Source organism: Falco biarmicus, chromosome 3 (assembly GCF_023638135.1).
Source record: "Falco biarmicus isolate bFalBia1 chromosome 3, bFalBia1.pri, whole genome shotgun sequence".
Taxonomy (NCBI): Eukaryota; Metazoa; Chordata; class Aves; order Falconiformes; family Falconidae; genus Falco; species Falco biarmicus.
In genome coordinates, this window is record NC_079290.1 from 109,351,184 (window position 1) to 109,374,619 (window position 23,436).

General features: G+C 45.5%; 1 protein-coding gene across 9 annotated transcripts in view; it reads right to left on the minus strand.

Annotated features, from left to right (window-relative positions):
• CDC42 (cell division cycle 42) overlaps window positions 1-22,816 on the minus strand; it is a 28,670-nt gene extending 5,854 nt beyond the window's left edge. For 2 of the 9 annotated variants that reach the window (XM_056330803.1, XM_056330804.1), the window contains exons 1-5: window positions 22,716-22,816; window positions 9,289-9,430; window positions 4,416-4,488; window positions 1,761-1,870; window positions 1,455-1,652 (exon numbers count right to left, since the gene is read on the minus strand). In XM_056330803.1, coding sequence (XP_056186778.1) covers window positions 1,455-1,652; window positions 1,761-1,870; window positions 4,416-4,488; window positions 9,289-9,393 — 486 coding nt within the window. In that variant the 5' untranslated portion in view covers window positions 9,394-9,430; window positions 22,716-22,816. Of the gene's footprint in view, window positions 1-1,454; window positions 1,653-1,760; window positions 1,871-4,415; window positions 4,489-9,288; window positions 9,431-9,526; window positions 9,553-15,634; window positions 15,656-16,014; window positions 16,036-18,016; window positions 18,039-21,876; window positions 21,899-22,553; window positions 22,576-22,715 lie in introns of those variants that run through there. The other 7 variants (XM_056330806.1, XM_056330809.1, XM_056330807.1 and 4 more) reach the window with 7 other exon arrangements.
• Between the last annotated feature and the right edge of the window lie 620 nt (window positions 22,817-23,436).

The window sequence follows — 23,436 nt, forward strand, 5'->3', positions numbered from 1 at the left end:
CTGGAAGTGGGGAAAAGAGGAAAAAAAAAGGATAAACACTGAAACTTTTAATCATGTCAGCTCTTACTCGGGTAATTCTAGGTGCTCCCGTGCAATTTGAGCAGACTAAACAAGGCAAGTTTAAAGATAGAGGAAAGGGTCTCAGTGAGCAATACAGGACAAAAGTCCTGGTATGTATTTATCTAATTATCAGGTTCTACAGCCTAGTTAGCAGCAGCACTCAGGATGAGCCAGACACCATCTATAAAATGGTATTTTGGGACTGAACGGATCTAAGAGAATTACAGCACAAGCACGATTAACCCTCAGTTTGCACGTGGGCAGTAAGGAAGCACAGCCAAGGCCACCTTTTGATCAGGGATTCCCAGGATGAAATGCAGCGTGCCTTGGCACAATACCTCCAGCACCACTGTCCTGCACCTTTCCATCAAAAGCCTCTTCCTTCTCAGCAAACACTCAAAGCTTTGTTACAAAAAAAAAGTCTCAGGATCCCAGATGGAAGAGTCAACATGCAATCTGGGCAAAAGGTGCAAGACAAGGAGAACTTCAGGCTCCATGATGTTTGGCAATAAAGATTTGTACTCAAGAAACTCTAGAGATGAACACACAACAAAACTGAGAAGAAGAGTGAGGGACGATACTGTGCACCCCTAGTTCCCTGCACATCAGGTAGCGACAAATTCTTTATACAGTAACATTAAGGAAATCGTTAAAGAGTTGTAGCCAATTCTGCAAGAGTAGGCACACAAGATTCCCAGGGCATCCAAAGTCAAGGCAACATGCCAGCTAGCCAGCCAACAGCTCCCATCCACTCCAGCCTAGTATTCCTAACTTAAAGGATAACCAGGTTTCCTGGCCTCAAATCAGCTATTTTAGCCTGCTTTAGACTCACATTCACGAGTTAGTCCACACAACGTCACCACGTTTACATCTTAAGAACTACTTCATTGTTATTTTCTTTCAACACTTGCCTCTTAAGGTGGACACAGGAAACTTAGCTCATCACCAGCTGCACAGGATGAGAAAGAAGCTCTCAACTATGAAGGCTTCTAGTCCTACGAAGTACCAAAACTGACTTCTCCAATAGGGTTTTTATTTTTCTTTGCCTGCTCTCTTCTACAGTGACCTGCATTGTGTCTTAACCCACCTACTGTCCATAAGACACCCTCTAAGTTTTCAATAGTTATCTTCCTCCAACACAAAAGCAAACATGGCAAGCACATCCTCCTCCATCACCCCTCTACACTATGCCTAATCTTCACAGGCTGGTTTTCTTCATACCACTGCCAGCTCCTTGTTCCTTAGATCAACAGGACAGAAGAGAAAGCTACACCGTCAACAGCACAAACAGAGCTTATATACCCTCTCACATCCATATTGAGTTGGTTTTCCCCAATACTGAAAAAAAATTATGGCATACAAGCAAACAAAAATAGTCAAAGACCAATCCTCACCTGCGTAAGTGCAGAGCATTCCACATATTTGACAGCCTTCAGGTCCCGGGCCAGTTTTTCAGCCGTCTCTGGAGTTATGGGCTTCTGCTTATTCTTGGCAAGTTTCTCAATTGTTGAGGGATCATCTCTTAGATCAATCTGGGTCCCAACAAGCAGGAAAGGAGTCTTTGGACAGTGGTGAGTAATTTCAGGTACCCACTAAAGACAGAGAAGACACAATTATTTGTTACTAACCACCTAAGATAACGCCTGATGTATTTCCAGAACCACTGCAGCAGCCCCATTTTTAGGCAGAGTTCAACCAACCTTTTCTTTCACATTTTCAAATGAAGAAGGAGACACCACTGAAAAACAGACCAGAAATACATCTGTCTGTGGATAGCTGAGGGGTCGTAATCTATCATAGTCTTCCTGACCTAGAGAGGAGAAAATGAACACAGTATTAGACCCAGACAAGAAGTACTGCCCTTTACAGGTGGTAGGGTGCATATTCTGGCACAACAGTATTACTGTGATTAATCCTAACTCTTAAGCAAATACACATGCCCTGAACCCAAACATTCTAAGATCCTAGTTTTCAAATCCAGAATTTATTCAGTTGCTATGTCACAGTAAGCTGCCTAAAGTCACAGGAGAGTTGGGAAGTCTGATAGGAATATGATCTAATAAATTTTTAGATCAAACACGCTTTAGACTGCATAACGCTTTTCTCTATTATAATGAAGTTTCAGAACATGGATCTAGTTATAGATGAGGTCTTCCGCACCTAGTCCATTCATTAGAATTATTATGCCATCAAATTTCATTATCCTGCAAAAACCCTGCAGTTTGGAGGGGAAAAAAAAGCAATTTTGTTTACTAGAATGTTCTGACATGCTTGCAAATGCTTAGTGAAGTGTCCTCCAAGCAGTAAGAGGAGAATGCTGCTGTTACAGGTGAGACTGTGTTCAGCTCGTCCAGCGGCACTCCCCCAAAAATGCACCAAATTCCTGGCGCAGGCTGTGCCTCAGGGGAAGCCAGGCTCTCCCCTCTGGGTCCGACAGACAGCAGGCAGTCCTTGCAGGGCACCATCAGCACTGACCCACCAGCCTGACTCTGCTTGAGCTCATCCTTAAACTTCCTCCTGCTCAATTCAGCAGTATGCTGTTTTTAGAAACTACACCTGGCACTAGAGAAACTACTGCACCAGCTGGCAACCAAATCAGGACCGCTTGCTCAAAATGCCTCGGATTTCAGCTGACACTCTCTTGCCTACAATGCAGGACAAAAACCTCTGAGATTCTGAAGGAGCCAACCGAACCCTGGGGACATCTCAATGGAGAAAGAGCTACAGTTTGAAGATGGAGGTCTAACAGCTTGTTACAGCTATCATGCTTAGCTGGACACAGAGGAGCTAAGCACTGATGAAAAAAATTCATTGCAGTTAACAGACTACTCGAGAAAGCTTTGTCTTCATAGCCCAAGTTCAAAACAAGGACTTTGATTTTCTTTCTAAATTGGACAGTTAGTAATACAGGGTTTATCCATTGTTAAGATCTGTAATTTGTGCTGGCCACTATTTAGCAAAAAGCAGGTGACCCTTAAAGCACAAAGGCCACTTCAGAAGCCCAGCTCCAAAAGGAAAGCCTTTACATTCACAAGTACGTAGCATCACCCACATGTGCTAAAGCCACTTTCTTAAGTTTTCAGAATTACTAGATGGTTACTGCACTCATGTTGCTAGACAGTACACAGATCTGCCCGTCTATGCATGCAGCAGCTTCCAGAGCCCTGAACCTAGAGGACCTCCACAGAAAACCAGGCAGAAAAGGACCCAACGCAGCTTTTACCCACACAGGTAGAAGAATGCTTATAACAGAGACCCATCTAAGTACTGATCCCTACAGCAGCCTACACAATGTCCAGGAAGGAGCCTCTCTTCTCTACTTACCTCCTTTATCCATGAACTAGGGAGTTTGCAACACCTAAGCACACGAATCACATTTGGGAGAAGAATGTGAAGAGCTAATTGAAGCTCCAGTGTTTAATTGGAAGCCTAAGACCATTTCATTCATCAAATAAAGACACTAATGATGCATCTGTACGAATACAGCTGGCAACAGTCAGGTTAAGTTCTATCAAGACAATTTTAGGTAACAGCTTATCAACTAAGCTCTCTGGAAGGACTCTCCTGAAGAAGACTTCACAATACCAGATGCTGCCATACCACTTTGATATTATTACAGGTTGAGGACTGGTAACTAGCAGTTGAACCAGTTTCTACCCTTTCTTGCTAAATCTTCACACGTGCAAAGCAATGTGTGTAGCTGTTTAATCACTGTGCAGCTCTCCAGCCAGAAACTGAGATACAGTCTAACAACCATAAACAAAGAAGCCTGCAGATTTATTTTTCATTTTAAAAAGGCACACAATGCGAGGGCTTACAGAACTCCAGACATCCCGATTTCATCGGTGTTAAGAACACGGACACACATGCACATCCAGGATTTTGTAATGTTAGTCATTCTGTCTTGACATTTGGTCAAAAAAATAGGCTATTTACTAAATAAAAACTACACAGAATCCACGTATTTTATTCAACACAACTTCTTCCTGTAAGTTTTGTTTAAAAACATAAAACCCCTTTATCTTTCAGGTATCCTGTAGATGAGAGGTGCAAGTTTGTAAGTTGTCATCTGGTGTCACAAAATAGCTCTAAAAGAAGTAGAGGGTTTTCTTGTCTTGGTTTGGTTTTCTGTTGTTTGGCCGGGTTGGGTTTGGTTTTTTTTTTTGTTTTGTGGTTTGTTTTTTTTTTAATAAGTAAACTGAATTTAGCAAAAAAAACCCAAAGGTCAGGAACAAAAAAAATGATGAAAAGGGAAAATCTTTCTGGAAAACAAAACAAACCGTATGTCTTCATGTTCAACACCACCTCAGCTAAATCTTGGGCAGTTACAATGATGCAAGCACTTGATTTCTCACCTGCAGTATCAAAGAGGCCTAGGGTGTAAGGCTCTCCTCCAATCATCACTGTTACAGCATAGTTATCGAAAACCTGGTAAGAAAAGAGAAATATTTAAGAGGATGTGAATAAGCTATTTTTTAAACCATCACCCTACTCACCTTGCCAGACAACCCCCACCTTGTACAATAGCCACCTGCACAGGATAACAGAAGCCATCAGGCTTACAACACTATCATCATTAAGGCTGTTAACAGGCCAATTCAACTGTGAATAGGGGTGCAAGAGACATTTCCATGAGGTATCTAAAGCAAAGGCACCCTAGGCACATTGCTGCATTCAACAGGTTAAAAGCAAAACACCTGCAACAGCTCTTGCCTGTAATTGCAAAGAGGTCTGCCACATCGCCACAGAAATTTCAACCAGCATGCCTGGGTCTGTATACAGTGAACACATCCCCACAAAGACAGAACTGATAAATTCCAGCCCTGCCCTTCAGGGCACAGAGGTACGAGGCTTCTTCTAACAGGACCCAAGTCCTCTGATGTTCATCTTTCTGAGCATCGATGGAATTCAATACAGGGTCCATCTTTTCAACAGGAATTTATCCTCCATCTCTGGAGGAAACCATATAGTTGGCCACAATCAGTCTGTGTCAAATTCACTCTCAATCTAAACTGAGACTTGCACTCCAGAAGACCAAGACAGATTGTCTCGCTGTACAGCATGTGGCACAACAATCCTGTCCTCAAGGGCAGACCGACTACCAAAAATGTTTCACCCAGTAACTTGTTTACAACACAACTGAGCACAAGGGCCTACACAAAGCTTTCTCCTTCAACACCCACATACTCAGCATTAAGGAGTATACCGTCTGAGGTCAGTATCCTTCATTTCAAAAACAATTCTATCTTCAGAACCACGATAAGACAGCATTTCAGAAAGTAACCTCAGCAAAAAATCCTTCCCACTGGAAAAAAACACCAAACCCTGTCCCTGCATACAGTGCTGCAAGGTTACCCAGAGAGTGTCGAGGTCTCTGAATAAGGATAAGGAAGCCCTGCTTCAACACAGACCTAAAGTCTGAGCAGCCCCACACCTGCAGGAAACTGCAACATCGAAAAGGCTAGCAGTCACCTCAAAAGCTTTTCATGGAGGCTAGGAGGAAGGAGCATGGAAAAATGAGGAGTCACATGCATGTATTTAGAGGGCTTTAGTAAGAGCTTAGGTCCTTGAAAAAAATCCCACTAAAAACGGAGGTAGGACCAGCAAGACAGCACTTCAAAGCTGAACTTCCAAGAGGTCAGATGTCTCCTTTCCATTCCACCTGACACCACACCGAGTTTTTTCAACTTCTCGCAGCTCCCAGTGACCAAGCAAGCAGCTATGGCCAGAGCATGCTGCATACCCCCAAGACCACCAGCTAGAAGCAGAAGTCCACCTCGTACAATTTTCGATTAGCATTCAAGATTTTTAAAGCACTGCAAGAGATTTCACCACTTACCTCCATCATCTGCAGCCCGATCCTTTACACATTGCACTGATTTTGCCTTACTGAACACCTCAAAGCATCCAGCTACAAATAAGACCTTCAGGCTGGAGGAGTGCGGAAGGCATTTCACATCACAACTACTACTTCAAGACTCCAAAGGACAGGTTCAGGATGAGAACTCATCTATTGCCAGGTACAGAACAAGAAACCAGTATGCTCTGCGCTGAAGGTCAGAACACATTCACTCTTTCAGGTATCAGATGGTTGGCAGCTTCATCCCCCAAAGATATCCCCTCATTTTCACCCAGTGGACAGGGAGTCGATAATACTACTTGTAGCTGCCCTTTAGGGGGATCAGCATGCACTCCCCCTCATTTTTATTTTATTTATTTTTGTTTAAGCTCTCAATTTCCAAAATGGGAATAATTTTTTTTTTAAAAGGTACAGCCACTATTGAAAAGGTCTGGGATTCAGCCCTAAGGAGGCCAGGATTGCAAGGCTAGCCTTCAGAACAATCCGGCAACTAATCTCACAGCATAATCCACAGACGATTCCACCCTCAGTGACACCAAACAGGCTAAAAACCAGAGCAAAAATTAGCCCAATAAGGAGTTTTAATTCCTGCCAGTGCCAGACATCCCACCACAGCAAGTGGATGAGTTTGTTACAGGACTCACACCTGATCTGCCACTACCCAAACGTTACCAGTGCCTTTCCACAGCCATACCCCTCGCTGCCATTTTTGTGAATGGCAATGACATCAAAACCATGCAGGTGACAAACCATGTGCAGAACCAGTATGAAACCCATCTCCCACTGGGAAATAGCCTCAAAAAAGTGAAAGGGTCGCAAAACACAGAGCCAAGTGAAAGACTCATCTGTCAGTCTGAACTGGCGCACTCTCCAGCAACATTTTGGCCACAGAGCTGCACAAGCACAGCCACGCAGGGCGACAGCACGGGCAGGTTACACCAGCCACTCCAGTGCTCGCACACACGGAGTAGCTCGGTTTGAGGCCAGCCCGTTAGTGATTTGCCTCAGCACCCCAACATTTACTAACTTTTGTGCCCTGTACTGCTGGACACCCTGAAGAAAGAAAAATGTAACCTTCCTCTCAAGGGAGGCCTTGCAGCAGCTGCTGCAGCTGGATTCCCAGTGTCTGTGGGCACACTGGCCTTGAGCTACCACCAGTGTTTACCAGGATCTCAACAACAGAACTTTATCTCTGGGTTCTCTTCCTGCTTCAACGTTCTCGTTAAGCAGTTTTGAGTCCTACCTACTTTTCTCCAGGGTCCTTATTCAGCCACAAACATTCTGAGGACATTAAGGCTTGTTGGCTCTTGGACAGCTTGCTTTCATTTTGGGAACAATGCTACCTGTTACATTTCTTCGCCTATTTATTACAAGTATTAGCTGGAATATCAGAGGTTACTTACCAGTTTCCAGAGTCTGAAATACACCTCTAGGCCATACACAGAATTGGGAATAGGCTGTGATATCCCCAGAACAGTGAGTTCCTCAAGCCGTGAAGTACAGAGGTAAATACTATTCCAGAAACACGGGACAGTTTTAAAAGGCGCTATAAATAAGCCTTAACACACCTTGGTCACACTTTACTGGCAAGTAACTTGCTTTGTTTTTCCACACTGCTCATTAGCAGAGATTTACAGACAGTACTACAATCTGCAGGACAGCAGACAAACTCGCAAGCTTTCAAAAATACACATTTTAAGATTATAACATTTTTCAACATAATTAAGGGTCATTTCGCTAGGGGCAAGTATAGAAACACTCGCTGCCTGAACTCACCGACCACTTTCATTTTGTCTTGACCATAAAGAATAGCTTAAATAGGGCAAGCAGTCTCCCACAGGTTCAGCACAGGATGTGGTTGTCCTAGAAGCATCACAGCTGGCTACTTGATACGCCTCAACTTGAGAATGGCAAAAGGCAGTTTCAAACGTAACTTTCTCTCTACCCATCCCTAAGAGAGGACCTCCGTGAGGGAAGCTGAACGTGGGTCTCCAAGCCTGCAGCACAACCCTCAGATTCCTAGCAGCGACCACTGCATCCAACCTGAACACCCTCGGGTTTAGGAGCCCTTTCATCTTTAGTTCCTGCACTACAACTAAACACAAACATTTTCATTCTGTGGAAGCCTGTCCTATTCTTAAAACTTTCCATTTGGCAGGCTGCAAAAACAACTTTAGATAGCGTACAAAGCCAATACCTCAAAAAGAGGCAGTGACATTCACTGCAACTTATCTTCCACAAAGAGAAAACATTTTTATGAATTTTTATGAAGTAACTATTCCAAAAGAGCTGTAAGGCAGAGCTACCTGGCATCTCAGAGGAGCTATCTGTTCTTTTAAGTTGCTTTATAATAGCAGAAAATATTATTGACTCTTTCACCAGCAGGTGTTCAACCTCTTTGCAAGGCATTTCCAGATCCGAATTTGTTTGAAGTAACTCGGTAAACTCTTCAATTTTCCTATCAGTAAAGATAGATTTTTTGGGTCCATAACAGAAAACTAGTAAAAAGAGCATCCAGATGTCAAAGTCTCTTGCAGCAACCACACTAAAAAACTGAACCGCCTCAGTGTCAGTGTGCTGATCTTGTATATGCAACATTAAGAAGAAAAGGACTGTTCTATTAGAAAGATAATGCACATGCCTCACAGGCAGTCAGCAAACTGCTCCCAATCTGATCTTTAGGTAAGCCAAGGGATTCAGTATCTCAAAAAACTGAGCCTGTAAAACTCAGAAATGTTATTCATAGTGAGGGACTACACACAAAGTTGGCAAATGTTTGGAAGTTCAAATGAATGAGACTGCGTGGTCTAAATCCAAACATATTTCTCATGCTTAGCTGGAGCGAATTAGCCATGCTCCACAGTTCACTGCACGACCTCAGGATCTTTCAGAGTTGCAAAGCACAAATCTGCATCCGAAAGCATTAACTGTAGTCACTGACTATTTTAACAACAAAATACTACTTTCCCTAAAAATGCAGATGTAGCAAGAACCGAGAGAGCAAGCTGAAGAGCAGGTGTTCCTGCTGCTTGCTCTCCACTTAGCAGTCCTAACTGCAAATAATTTTGTTCACTGAATCCAGCCAGTGGCCATCAACAAACAGAAGCTCAGAGTCCACAGAGCAATTAAGCAGCAAGAACTGACCAGACACAGGAAAGGCATCCCAGCCCTACCCCATAATATGAAAGATAGGTAGCAGCAGTGTATCAGACCAATCGTTACTTTTCCATCACGTATTAGTCTCCAAGAGGAAAGCAGACTGTAGGGACAAGTATTAGGGCATGCACGCTATAAAGGTTAGTTATAAAGGAAACTCATGCTACCCGACCCCATCATGCCCAAAGAACTGGAGCCATTCTCACACTTACCGTTGGTACATATTCCGATGGGAATTTATTTGTTGTGTAAGAAATTAAGAGACAGGTTTTACCGACAGCACCATCACCCACGACTACGCACTTGATCGTCTGCATTGCTGAAGTCAACTAGAATATCAACTCCAATGAGAACCTAGGAAAAAAAACACACATATTTAGATGTTTCTCATACTCACTAGATAACAGTACATTTCACTGATGAGCTCTGATGGGAGCCCAAACCACTAACAGCACATTTGGGATCTAAAACCAGGACATTTCTAAGTGAGTTGGTAGATCCATCCCTCCATCTCACACACACACAACAGGAAGCTGTGCATTTGCATAAATGCAAATACCTCCTCCGTACAGTTAGACCCCTCTCACTGCACACAATTGCCAAACACCACCCAAGACTACGGCACCGTCACTTTTCTGCACTGGGAAGAAGGACTAGGTAAATACAATCTCTCTAACACAGTGCCATTTTTGACTAGTTATCTAAAGGTGGGCAAAAAAGGTCTTTAGGCTTTTCCAGACTGTTTTTAATGCATGGAAGCATCCAGTCTTAGATGCACTGAAAGCCTAAGCTTGGGTCTTGATAGCTGCTAAGTAACACACATGCCTCCCAAGAGATCTTCCCTCTGGAGAGCCCTTCAGCCAAGAAACCTCAGCAGGAAACAGCAGTATAAGCTTTGAAACTAGTTTATGGGATAAAAATAAGCACGTACAGACAGAAGTAAACATGATTACTCCTCCCCTCACCTTTAAGGCCTAAATACAGTTCCACAATCTTTTGGTTGAAGTTGCTACCTAACACATACCCCTATCCCCACTCTGAAGCAGCTAACAGCACTGAGCAGCTCAGCAGGGCACGCGGCTCCCAAGGAACCGGATTGCTCTCCAGCCATTACAAAATCACGATGCACCCAGCTACTTCAACACCACCCCAACACACACTTTAGCACGTGAACTAAATCAGTATTTGCCACCAAGAGCCCCTCCAAACATGAGCTAGCTACCTCCAGTTCCAGGCACAGCTGCCTTTCATTAATGTATTACTTTAATTAGAAAAGCAGCAGGCCTCTGGCCATTCATTCACATACAGGTGTGAAATCCTGACCCCAACAGCCTAGTGGCAAAGCTCCCACTGACTTTCAATGTTTCCATATTATTGGAAGTACTTTTATTTACAGCAAGGAAGACTTGCAAACCAAGTTACCCCCTGCCAGGGTGTGGGGGGAGGAAAGAAGAGACATCCCCTGCAGCAAATTTACCCTCAGAAAGGTGGCAATCCTTTAGCCTAGCAAGGATGTTGCAATGGCTCTCAGTTCTGGGTAACTGCATTAAAAAAATTGAGTCAATCCCTACTGAACTATGTATTCCAGCACTTCCTGGGGATTTAACTTAGAGTGATCTGGAAGAAGTCCAGTGCAATTCCAAGTTTTTGAGCGCTCTGGTCACAGCTAGCAACATGATTTGATATTGCAATTCACATTTCCAAGGAAAGACAATTGCTAGTGACTCAAAACAAACCTCACGCCACTAGCTTTTTCTTCAGGTGCTGCAGGGATGCTCACAGATTTAGACAAAGCCAGCTACCTTCACAATAAACATCCTCAAAAGTTCCTAAAAACAGGACTTGAAGGGGAATACTAATCACACACACACCCCGTTCCCACAAGCCACAGAGATATCCACAAACAGTCAATTTTAGGAAATAGCAGCAGACTCTTTCTCAGAGCAGGACATCAGCCAGTACCTGGTACATCACACACTCACATTGCTATCTATACATCTTCTTTCAACACATACAGATGATTAAGGATTTGCACAGGCATCAGGCATTATCGCCACTCCTCTACTTGATACTGTATTTCAATATCAAAATAATAGAATTTGTTGATTTATGCATCAGACCTCAGTTTCACACAAGACAACCCAGCAATATGCACAGCAAAGCCGTATCAACAGGCCCTTTATTAATACTACAAAAAAGTCTGAAATCTGGCCCTGAAGCGTGCACACATTTATTCAGAATGACAAAGCAATTGTTTCCATTTCAAAAGACATTTTCTACAGCTCAAACGTTTGTATTTAATATTAGTCAATATTGCCTCAGCTGCGAGGGTGCTCACATAGTTCTGCCTCACCACACTGGTGGCACTGATCACAGAGAAAAAGGTCACATTTTAGAATTTAAAAGTCACCAGAAAGCAGGCAATGGAACAGAGCAGCTCAGTCCCAAATTAAGAAAGGCTTCATGCTCTAAACAAAGGTGGAAAAGGATGAGTCACTTGTTGAGTACGTTTTAAAAGGAACACACATCAAAACAGGTATCAGGCCTAGCTAACCAGCTCAAGCATGCTCCAACTAAAACCAGCCTGAATTACCAGCATGCTCCGCAAGCTTGCCAGCCTTATCCATGCAATACGGCACCGTCATTGGCCTTTTGGTTTGGGATTTGCCCAAACACAGCCAGCCATTCAGCTGTGTCACTGCACAGCACAGGTAGCAGCCTTTGCTAATTCCTTTCGGAGTTAATAAATCAAGTGCAGAACAACTCTTCGCACTGGGTTTCCCAGCCACTGCTCATATGCTTTTTCAATTTCAACTGGCACTCATTACAGCGCCCCCCAGCCCCAGGGAGCCCCTGCTCCAGCTGTCCTTGCTCACTCCAAGTGCTATCACAGAAGGATCAGCACATCCACCTCCAGGCTAACAGCACTGTGCAACCACCCCTTGGGAGAAACCCGGCCCCACTTTCCACCCTGCCCTCCCCCCAGCAGACGCCTCCTCCTTCATCGTGTATTCTTCCCCTCCCTTCCTGCTCTACCTCCTCTTCTACCCTCTTGCCTAATTATTTGTATTTCCTTGTTTACCCATAATTTGCAGGTTACACATCTGCTTCAGACAGCCTACCCAGAAAGCACACCAGAGGAGAGCACTTCCTATGCACATTGCAGTGCACCAATCCATGAGCAACTATAAATCTTAAAATTCTGTATATGCACTTTGTACAAGAAAAGCTCACAGATGCCTCTGAAAAAAAAAAAGGGGGGGGGCAGGGAAATGTGTTTAATTGTGTTTAATGTTACTCTTTGACAACTTATTATTCCAGACAGCATAAAGCAAGCAACAAAATGAAACCACAGTATCAGAAAGCACAGGAGATCACCCGAGGGTGCTACATCCCTCTGCTTCTCTCCTGTCCTCAGACACAGCCAAGCCCGCCGCCGCCGCCCCCCCCCCCCCCCCCCCCCCCCCCCGGGAGACAAGCTGCTGTGCTCTGCTAAGGGCTCAGGTCAAAGACTCCAGCAAAGCCAAAGCACAAGGTGCGCACACGTGCCTTGCACGCCGATTGCACTATCCCTGCAACAGTCAACTCTGACTTTTCCAGTGAACCATCGACTTTACCTACACAATTACTCTCACACAGCAGAGAACACCAGCAAGGCAAATTAGGAGTATTTCCTGCAGAAGACTGCTTATCCTCAAATTCATTCGCAAAGTAAAGAGCGAGTATGGTCCACATCACCGATTCAAACAGGTACCACCCTACACTGGGGCATTAGTGTGAGGCAAAGGCTCTGAACTGAAGCCACACACCACCTTTTCCTGCCAGATGCCCCAACCCTTTAAGCTTTCTGGCAGCAGGAACAAAACAAGAGTGCAAATAACCCGAGGCATCACTCTGGAGGCGTAAAGCAGAACCTGAACTGCACAGCAAGGGACCTGGAAAAGCCGGAGTGGGGGTGGTTTGTTGTTCTTTATTATTATTATTATTTTCTAAAAGAAGAAATTAACAATATTTACCATGAAAAACACTGAACTGGCCCACCAGAACTTCTCTAACTACCAAGCAACTAATCACTTCTCTTACAGTTGTTTAATTGCCCCCCTACCCCACCAGACACTCCAGGATCACATCCTTAAAGGACCAAAAATGCACTCAAGCACATATTTAGGTACAGGGATCTCCTCACCTGTTTGGTTTTTTTTTTTTTTACGCATATATATCTTTAAATACTGAAATAAGATGGGCTAAGTTATAAACAGATTTGGAGTCTTAAGCATGGGCCTCCAGAATCTTACCAGTGGGAAAGCAGAGCTGTTGAATACGTTATTTTACTTGGATTAGTAGGCTTTCTAGATTAGCTAGATGAGCTACTTCATGTTTCCTACTTCTAAGGAGTCCACAAAACACAGCTGAAAACAAGCCCATTTTTTAGGGAGCTTAAACATAATATCCTGGGACTTACTCTTCCATAGGAATGGCTTTAAAGACGCATAGAGTTTAAAAGTAATTTAATCCAATAAGAGATATGACTAGAAAATAACTCATCCCCAGAGTACAATGCCAAGGGAGGTAGAAACAAAGAAGTTACAAGGGGTCTGGGTTTGTTCCACCTCCAAAGTAACCTAATAAAAGGAAGTCTACATAAACAACACCCAGCAGGACAAGAAAAGTAGTTTTAAATATCTGAGGGAATTGAAACAGACTGGAAAGTGCACAAGTCATCCCAGTTTGAGGGCAGTGAGTGGATTCTGAGCCATGTAATAATGAGCAATCTGGCCAAGCCCAGAGAGGAGAGCTGATAAAGAGTGGAAATGTAATGCAAGTCAGTGTGACTTCATTCTGTTCAACAAGTTCTAAAGATTATTTAAAAAAAAAAAAAAACCAAAATCCAGAACAACTGAATTAATTTCTCAAACTTCTCTGTATTGTAATCAAAAACTTCAGTGCTGCAGTAAAGTACACGTTACCAGACCATACTTCAGGTTGGATTTAACCTGTTCAGCATGTGATCACACCAGCAGGATTTCACAGAACTCAACAGCATCCCGGAGAGCCAGGATCTAGCACCCTGGAAACTGCAGATTACAAAGCCTTGTAAACTCTGTTAAATTCATCATAACCCTATCCCAGGCTGAATAGGCCCCTTTTACAGAATTTTGGTTCAAAGCTTGGTTACGCTTTTATGAAAGGCAGCTGATCTGCATTTAGGATTAATCCCAAAAAGTGGTAAAGACATGCAAGCAGTGCAACGAACAGTTAACCGAAGTCTCCAGTGGGGTGTTGTGTAGACAGGCAACCCTTTCTAGTGCAAAGGAAAATTTGGAATTACACACTTTCTTCACACAGGCCTGTGCATGCACCAGAAGACACTGACAGGCCGCTAAAGGCTGAAGAAATCCACGGTACCTGTAGCAGGTTCCCATTTACCAAGCACAAGTTGCAAGAAATGCTGCCCCAAATGCACCCTGACACCGCAGGCCACTGCCCCTCTTGTGCAAGCCTAGTTTTCCCACCTTAACGGCAAGCACATGAAATGTGCTGTTATTGTGGGAGCTCTTTAGTTTTAAAAACTGTCTGTAATTCAGAGTAGCTGCAATATATTCTAGTTGCTGTATGAACTACCAACTAAAGAATTAAGTGAAATTTTGTGGGTCTTTGTACACAACCAGTGTACCCCTACTACACCAAGGGGTAAGAATCTGCACGATCTTGCCCTCACTCGTAACTAGACATGCAGTATGAAGTAGAAACCACCAGCTTTCAAGCTTGTTAAGATGCCTTTTATTTTTAAGCTACTGCAGTCTGTTTTCAGGTTAAAATGTGTACATTCCCCTAGCCAAAGGAAACCGAGCTGTCAAATCTGTCTACACATCCTGCACTAGCTTCCTGTGGAGCCTCAGCAGCACCATGACTTCCTCTTTCAGGCGGGACTGAAACTGCTGCCATTTCATCACAGGTACCGGCTAAACTCAGCCTGCTGCAAGCAACCGCCACTGATGACCAAGAACCATTTCAGGATGCCCTTTAGCACACACCATTAACTCACAAATGGAAGCCTAACCAGTCCGTCACGGCTTCCAGATCCTGTTTGAGAGCCTGCTTCACACATTGCAAGGAAAGAAACACAGCCATTTCTAAAAAACTAAGAATAAGACCTCCCTCCCACAAGCAATGCAATTTTATAGTGAACAGGTTCTATAACCAACGCCTGTGGGGTCAAAGCACTCCAGAGACCACAAGGAAAGCAGCAATATACACAGGATTTTACTCGTGATCTCCATTAACCACTTCTACACAACTTTCGTATCTTATAAAAAACCACACATTCCTAAATAAAGTATTTGTTTGAATTCCATAATTTCTTCCTAGTCACACCAATTTCAAGGTACCCCTGCCCCACCATTTCAAGGTCCTTACCCTTTGCCACCTCCTCTATCCCTACTACAAACTAATATTTATGCTTTTCAAAGTGACAAGGCTCCCAAATCAAGAGCACCAAAGAGAGATAATCAGCTACTACAATCCAAGGCGTCAGGTTTTCCCCACCAGAGATAGTACCTTCTCCATATAATGCTGGTAGGTAACTGCACACGCCTATGACAAACCTGGCGCAGCAAACACTTCATCACAAAGATCACTGCATACAACACACCAGTTCTCTGCAAAGATTGCAAACCACTAATGAAGAGACAGCACAAGTTCAGTCATAGAGTTAAAAAGACCTTGGACCTCTTGGTACACCGCTACTGTCGCAAGCCTATGATGCAAAACACCAACACAAGTCACTCCCTGATTGAGAGCAGAAATCCAGAAAGACTAACAGGCACAGAAGGCAGAACTGGTTTCAAGAGCAGTATTACCACGGCCAGCATTGTCCTCTGCAGGTACACAGCAGTCATTTTACAGACGAGACCGAAATCTTCCAGCCCAAAGCTCACCTTTCAGCTTGCTAGGAATCATCTTCGTCAAGAAGATCTCACCCCAGGACTTCAACACCTCTGCCACTTCTGTGCTAGTAACGTGGTAAATGACATTTAAAAGAATGTGGTATACTCTAAACCACCTGGTGCCCGAGATCACCTGCTTGTCTTGCCCATACCTCAGGCTGCCGCAGGCACATAAGCTCTATACACAAATGTGTTTGCTCCCAAGGGCATCAAGTTGAGCTTAAGACCAGAGTATTTAGTTTCTTAAACAGAGCTTAAAAAAGGCTGTCAAACTACAAAGCACCACAGGAGCTGCACTCCCTTAGAATAAGGCAAATCATGAAGTCCAAGGCAAAACCTGCAAAAAGCAGAAGGGCCAGACTCAAGAAACAATCTTGTACCACATCAGTTCAGGATCTTGGAAAAGATACCCTTCTTTTTAAGCACTGGTTGGCTGGCTGGCTGGTTGTTTTTAAACTGCCACTAAGTAGTCAGACAATCCTTTAAATCTTATCTCAGAATTTGTACTCCACCAGGGAGAACTATCTCCAAAAACCAGTGCTGCTGTTTGGTTTATATGGCAGGTGTCTAATTAGGAGACGTACAGCCAAAAAAAGCTCTGTTGTGCTACAGGCTGGTGTTAAGACAAACAAAAATTTGGGTAAAGATCCAGACCTGCAGCCAGCAAGCCTCAATGTGCAGCTGGAGAGACTCATCACAGCAGAGCACGCTGGTGGGCTCTGCCTTGCGTGCCTGCTCACACCCACACTCAACCTGCTGTTGGGTGGGAAATGTTTAGGCAGGCCCAGAAAGCGAGCTGTATGAAGAGACACAGACGGGATCACCATCACCAAGGTAGCTGGACCAGCACCACAACAAAATTGATTTAGCTCTCAGGCTGATGTTCTTGAAACCCACAAATTTGCTACCTTTATGGGAATCCCTGTTAGAGATGAAGTATGTGCCTGGGATCTTGGCACATCCCTACGTCTGCCACTTGACAGGGCTTATCCCAACATCTCTGGTTTTGAAGCATCCATTTCTGGACAAGTTACTATGAATTACCAAGGAAGTCGTAAGAGATTTAAGAGGTTTCTTCTCAAAACACAACTGTCTGAGATCAGACGGTATTTTCTACACTTAATTCAATTTTCTTTTTCTGATTAGGCAAGAATTGACAGCTACTTTGTACATCTCCATACAGGCTCCTTATAACAAACCAGTAAAGCAGAGATGTACACAAGATAGGAAGCGAAGGTAGCTGGGTGGATGAATTTTAAAAGCCTGAACCCAAGCTACCAGCAGTACAGTAACACGTTTCAAGTTCTACAACTTCAGAAAAAGGTGAAAGCCATGTCATTTTGGTTTTAGTCCTCAATTCAAAACAAGAAAGCTGCCCGTGCAGCCCGATCAGATAGAGCGCGTGACTCGGTGGGCTCTTTGCTGCCACACCAGTTACCCGCCTGCTTTAGCACTGGCACTGCTGATCTATCCCACTTCACGGCTCAGAAAACCTGCCTTAACTTTATCAGGAACTTGACAGAAAGAAGCAAGTGTGTCAACTTTTCTGTTATCGCTCTGATTAAGGTTACACTGTCAAAACTAGCCATCAGCACTGGGAAAACCTGCTCCAGACTAAACACTGGGAAGTATGTGGGCTTCCATTAAGTCCTTTTCTGTCAAAGGCATTTTAATCTTACATTATTACTCTTCACTTGCATACTCTACAGGAAGCTGTTGTACTCAGCCATGTAACAAAATCCTGTTCAGTATTTTAATACCACATTAAAAAAAATAATTACTTCCAGAGTGTTAATATTTAAAAACACAAGCTATACCTATACTCCTGTTTGCACATACTACCAAATCACAGCGCTCACTAGCCCCAACATTTCTCTCCTCATACCCACAGCACGCTACATTTAGCGGTGGTAAAACAGAAGTTCCTCTATTTTGAGGCACATTTTTGCATAATGGGAAGCACCCTGCATGCACAGCGGTTGCAAGACATTACCCCCATTTCGGTTAAGCCCAGGGACCAGGACAGTTGCGGGAGCTCTGTGCACACGGCCTGACAGGTGCCTGGCGTACAAGGTGCTCAGGTGGAGGATAGCTCAGGCCAAGTAACATATACTACCTGAGGAGTGAAGAAAGCAAGCTTTGTTAAAAAACACTGCAAAAGCAACTTTCCCCAGAGATTGAGCTACCTTGGTGTTTCTGTTGAAAGTAAGGAAGTAGCTAAGAAGCTCGCTGACTCCAGGACTGAAGAGGGAGAGGTCGCCCTGCACTCACCTAACCAAAGGAACCACAGCAGCCGAAACCACCCTCCACCACACAGCAGAAGGCAAGCCACCCGCAGCGCCATGACTCCAGCCAAGGCTGCAGGACCAAGAGCATGTTGGGCAACTGGTTTCTCAGTTTCTCAGCAGCAGGTAAACACAGAATACTCAAGAAGTAAAAGCCCCCACTTCAGGATGTAGAAAATGAGGATCCATTCTCATAAGGAGCCAAGCCTTTAGCTCAGCAACACTTCACAAGCACTAAAAAAAAAAAAATAAAAATCACTAAACTTGAGCTAACTGGTCAAACACACCAAGGTGAACCGTAACCAGAACATGCCTGCTGTCAAATTCAAGCCCAGCACAGCCCTCCCACAAGCGCTTTTGCATTCAGCTGTTTACCAACCACAGCTGGCCCAACGCAAACAGCTACACCGTTTATGAAGTGGCAAATGCCTTCTTTCCTTACATCCAAAGCTGCAGGAGCATTTTTGTCATTTTTTTCCCCCAAAACAGAACATTCATCATTGGCCAAAAACATAGCACAGGATCTTTCAACTTGAGAAGAGCTGAGCAATTCAAAACAGCTTGTTGCAAACCAAGACAATTCTGGCAGCCTTGGCTATTGCTGCGAGGCTGGCACCACAAGTGACAGCAATCCTCTCCAGGCGTACCCGGCCGTCTGCCTCTGGGCCTTGATGAGTCCCACTCCACCACACAGTGTAAGGTTTGCTCCAGCACCGTATGAGCAGAGTAAAAACCTTCACCTTGCCATAGTTTGATCTACACGTAGAAAACACACACTGATCCCACACAATCTGACCACAGGCACAGGAGTCTTAGTACAGACCAGCTAGTACCTGCACACCGCCTCCAGACAGAGAGGCTCAAAGAAAGCCCCTGCGTTACTTTTTTAATAAAGGGTTTGGATTTTTAATGAGACCAGAGAACAGCGCACGGACCAACTCTCCTGCTAGGAATTACACCATAACATTTGAAAGTAATGCAGTGAATTAGCAGTGCAACAGCTTAAAATAGAACAACGGTTTTTAAAAGCTTTTGCAAAACTAACTCCTTGTTTTCTTTTTATAGAATGTCATTATTTTAGAAGAAAAGTCAATACATCTCAAGAAAAGAACTCCTTTACTGAAAACAGGCCAAATACAGTATTTTGAAGTTTTTTTAAACCTCTTTAAAACTGAACCCGCTATCTGAAACTCAATGGGAAGATTACAAAGATTAATTACACGACAACAACATTGAAACTTGGCTTCTTGCACTCGCCACTTTAAATTTACTGCACACATAGGGCTGGTGTGCAAAACAAATCCAGTTCTTCCGTCCAAGAACAGCCTAAAGGTTCCACACCAAAAGCCGGGATACCTTGTCCCAGCACCATTTCTGCCATCTCCTACCTGCACAGCATTGTAACGACACAGCAGGGACTGCACAAGGCAGCTGACCACACACAGGGGAGGCCGGACAACCTCGGGGAGGGCTAACTTTGTGCCAGGCTTTAGCCCTGGGCGATACTCTGGCGAAAGGCTTTTACCTGCCATTTCTAGGGGAAAACAATCCTTTCCGATGGTGCAAGTCTGGTGTAAGCTATTTTAAACAGATCATGAAGGAAGCCACTTAATTAAATGACAATAAGCTGCAGAAGTGTAGAGATACTTCATGTTTCTCTAAAAACTCAGCCTAAAAGCTTATCTAGTCACTAAGTTATTTGTCATATATTAAATACTAAAAATAGGGCTTTTTTCACCTGCTATTAGTGTAATGGGGTGAGAGGACCCAAGGCAGAAGCCTACAATACATTAAGTCGTTAAAGAGAGCTTCTTGCTACCTGGAGTACCAGAAACCAGTTTCACTTCCATTTAATTTGACAGCACCTTCATCTTCTACAAAAGGTGCTGTTCTTTCCTCAAGAGCAAAGATAACTACACCCCCTGCAATTCCTCCTTACAGGCTATTTACTCTAGAAGCTCAGATCATTGAAATTCTTATGATCGAGCCTAATGACAGCATGAAGGCTTGGCTGACCACAAAAGGCAGGGAGAGGAAAGAGCTAGCTAAAATACACAAGCCCACAGATGACTTTTAAAAGCTGTGAGCGCTCACATTAGCGTAAAGCAGAGTACACACACCTTGGCTGCAATGATGCATGTTCATTTATTGTACAAAACCCAGCTATACCAACACGCTGTACTAACTTAGAAGCTTGTAGGGTAACAGATAGCTGTTGAAAAAAATTTTAATTAAAGATGTCCAGCTGTCTATATGCTTGTAAGACTTGGAAATTTACGGTAGCACCACAGCTGCATTTTAACCAGAAGGAACTTTTACATCAGGATTGGCGGTCAACTTCATCCTGCACTTCACATTGGCCCTTCACATGCTTTACAGGAAAAGTAAGAAAAGCACAGTTGCACACTCATCAGGGAAATCCCTAGGAGTTTCAGATGGGCTCCATTTCTCTTCACTATTTTTCTTTTTGTAGAAGATCCCCAGTTTCCATTTCAGATATTCTAGGATTTTCAGAGCATTTCCATTAAACAGTGAAAACATCATTCCCAAAACTGGCCATCAGGTTCAGGCAAACAAACAGCCCCAAAGCACAGCATAATAATGAATTAAGAGCATCAGTTCCAGGTCATGAATAACCAAGTTCAAAGTATGCAAATCTAACGATTAAAATTTCTGCCTAGAACACATTACCAAACTGCAAACATGTTTTATCTTGCATTGCAGTAGTTTTTATTCCTTGCCAAGACTTAAAAACCCTTTTCCTCATTGTTACTGAAGCATACAAATCAACAGTTTAAACACAGAATCATTTCTACAGTTAGCGATGCACTGATTCAAGTTTTATGTGCATCCGTAAGACCTGTTTCAAATATACTTTGCCTATATTGCCTTCCCCATAATCCCACACTAACAAGAAGGAACAGTTTACAAAGCAGAACAACAGATTTTCCACATATAGCTAGCCGAATACAAAGGCTTTCTATCTAAAGTTGGTTTTGCATGAGACCTTTTCGCTAATTGGGGGGAAAGAAAAAAAAAAAAAAGAGAGAGAGAGAAGCTTTAAATGCTTTCTGAGTTATTCCAATTAGCAACGAGGGGCTTGAACCAGGTTTCAAATACACTTCCAAAAAAAAAAAAAAAAAGATATTTGAGGCACTGCGGTTTAACACTTTGAATCAAGACAGCTAGCACCTCCTTTCCTAGGAGAGAAGGAGCAGAGATGAACAGGAGACAAAGACGATCACAGATGGCCACACCAAACTACTTCTGACTACCCGCTTGTCAGTTAACATGGCCTCCTCCTTACGGCCTGGTCTCCCCCGTGTCTTTCTCAAAGGAGAGTAACAAAGCTGCTGTGGCTCCACCGGCTGCAGTACCCACACAGACAGGGCAAGAGGAATTTGAGCATTTTACAATTCTTCATTAAGCACAGGTTTCCCGGTGCTGATTGGTATGTTTGCAGCTACCTGGCTCGCCAAGCGTCTCCCGCTGCCGCTGCCACCAGCTGCAAGTTCTACCCGCATACAGGAAACAACACACGGCTGAAGTCCAGATCACTAAAACAAACCTTTAAAACACAACTAGGTGATGTGCTGCCGCAGTGTATACACCCTGATGACATTTTTCACAGGAGAAACATATGTCAACACCAGCCACACCGGCTCCGACCCGGGCCAAAACCAGCGACATCGTTGGCACCGTGCAACAACAGCTACCAGGCGGTCTTGGAGCAAGACAAACACCTCGCACCTAGGGAGGCAAAAGCCAAGAAGCGTCTCCCAACTCCTTTTTGTGCGGGAACTGAGTTTTTGCGGTGCATCCAGCTTGAGCTAAGCCTTCCACAGCGCCTGCACCCCCCCAAGGCTCACCCCCTACCAGGGGAGCCGGCGTTGCTCGCCTGAAAGCGGCACGACAGCTCAAGCTGCAGCCCCATGGGCCCAAGCAGCCCTTGGGACGCTCCCCAGCCCCAGGAGCAGCACAACCCCGGTGGGGAGCGGGAAGCCCCCCGTGACGGCCGATGCACGCAGCGCCGCAGCGGCCTCCCGAGCGCCGGGGGTCCGGCCCCCGCCCGCCGCGCCAGGAAGCGGGGGAGGGGAGGAGGCGGCGGCCCGCCACAGCCGCCCCCCGGTAGACCCGACCCCACAAAGGCCGAGCCCCCCCGCCCAGCACGCACCGGAGGAGCTCCGCAGAGCCCACACACACACCCCTCCTCCGAGCACCGGGAAGGGCCCCACACACACACACCGGCGGCTGCCCGAGGAGGCCCCACACACACGGCGAGCCCAGGAGAGCGGCTCCCTCTCCGTCCCCGGGAGGGACGACGGGGAAGAAGGGGGGTGGGGGAGGTCGTAACGGGGGGGGGGGGGGTCGCGGCGCTCCCGTGCCCGCCCCGGCGCGGCCGCTCACCTCAGAGTCTCCGCCGGGCGTTGGCAGCTCGCTGCGGGGTCTCCTCGGCTCAGGCACAGGGGCACGCCGCCGCTGACGTCATCACGCACCGGACGTCGGGCGGGGGGGTAGCGACGGTGTGGCCGGTAGGGGTCGCTGCTGGTTTGGCACGGCACGCCCCGCCCCTCCCCGCCCCGCCCCGGGCGCGCGCGCGCGCCCGGGGCGGGGCGGGGCGGGGCGGGGCGTAGGGAGCTCGGCTGCGGCTTGCCCGCACCCTGGGGGTGGGGGTCCCGGCCACGGGGGAGGGGGCCATGCCAGGCGTGCACAGCCCTCCGTGCACCCCCTGAGGCCGTGGGATCCCCCAGCCGCACCGCCCTGTGTGCACCCCTGGAGGCTGCAGGACACCCCCCCCTCCCCACATCTGCATCACCCTGCATGCACGCTGGGGGACCCTGCACCGCCTTGTATGCACCCGGGGGGCTGGGGGACCCCCACCCTGCATTCATGCTGGGGGCTGCAGGACCCCCACCCTGCACCGCCCTACATGCACGCTGGGAGCTGCAGGACCCCACAACTGCACCACCCTGCATGCACCTGGGGGGCTGAGGGACCCCCACCCTGCAAGCACCCTGGGGGCCATGGGACCCCGCAGCTGCACCGCCATGCAGGCCCCCCTTGGGGACCGTGGGAGCTGGCCTGAAGCACACCACTGCTGAGTAATTCCATTTTTCGAAGCCAGGAA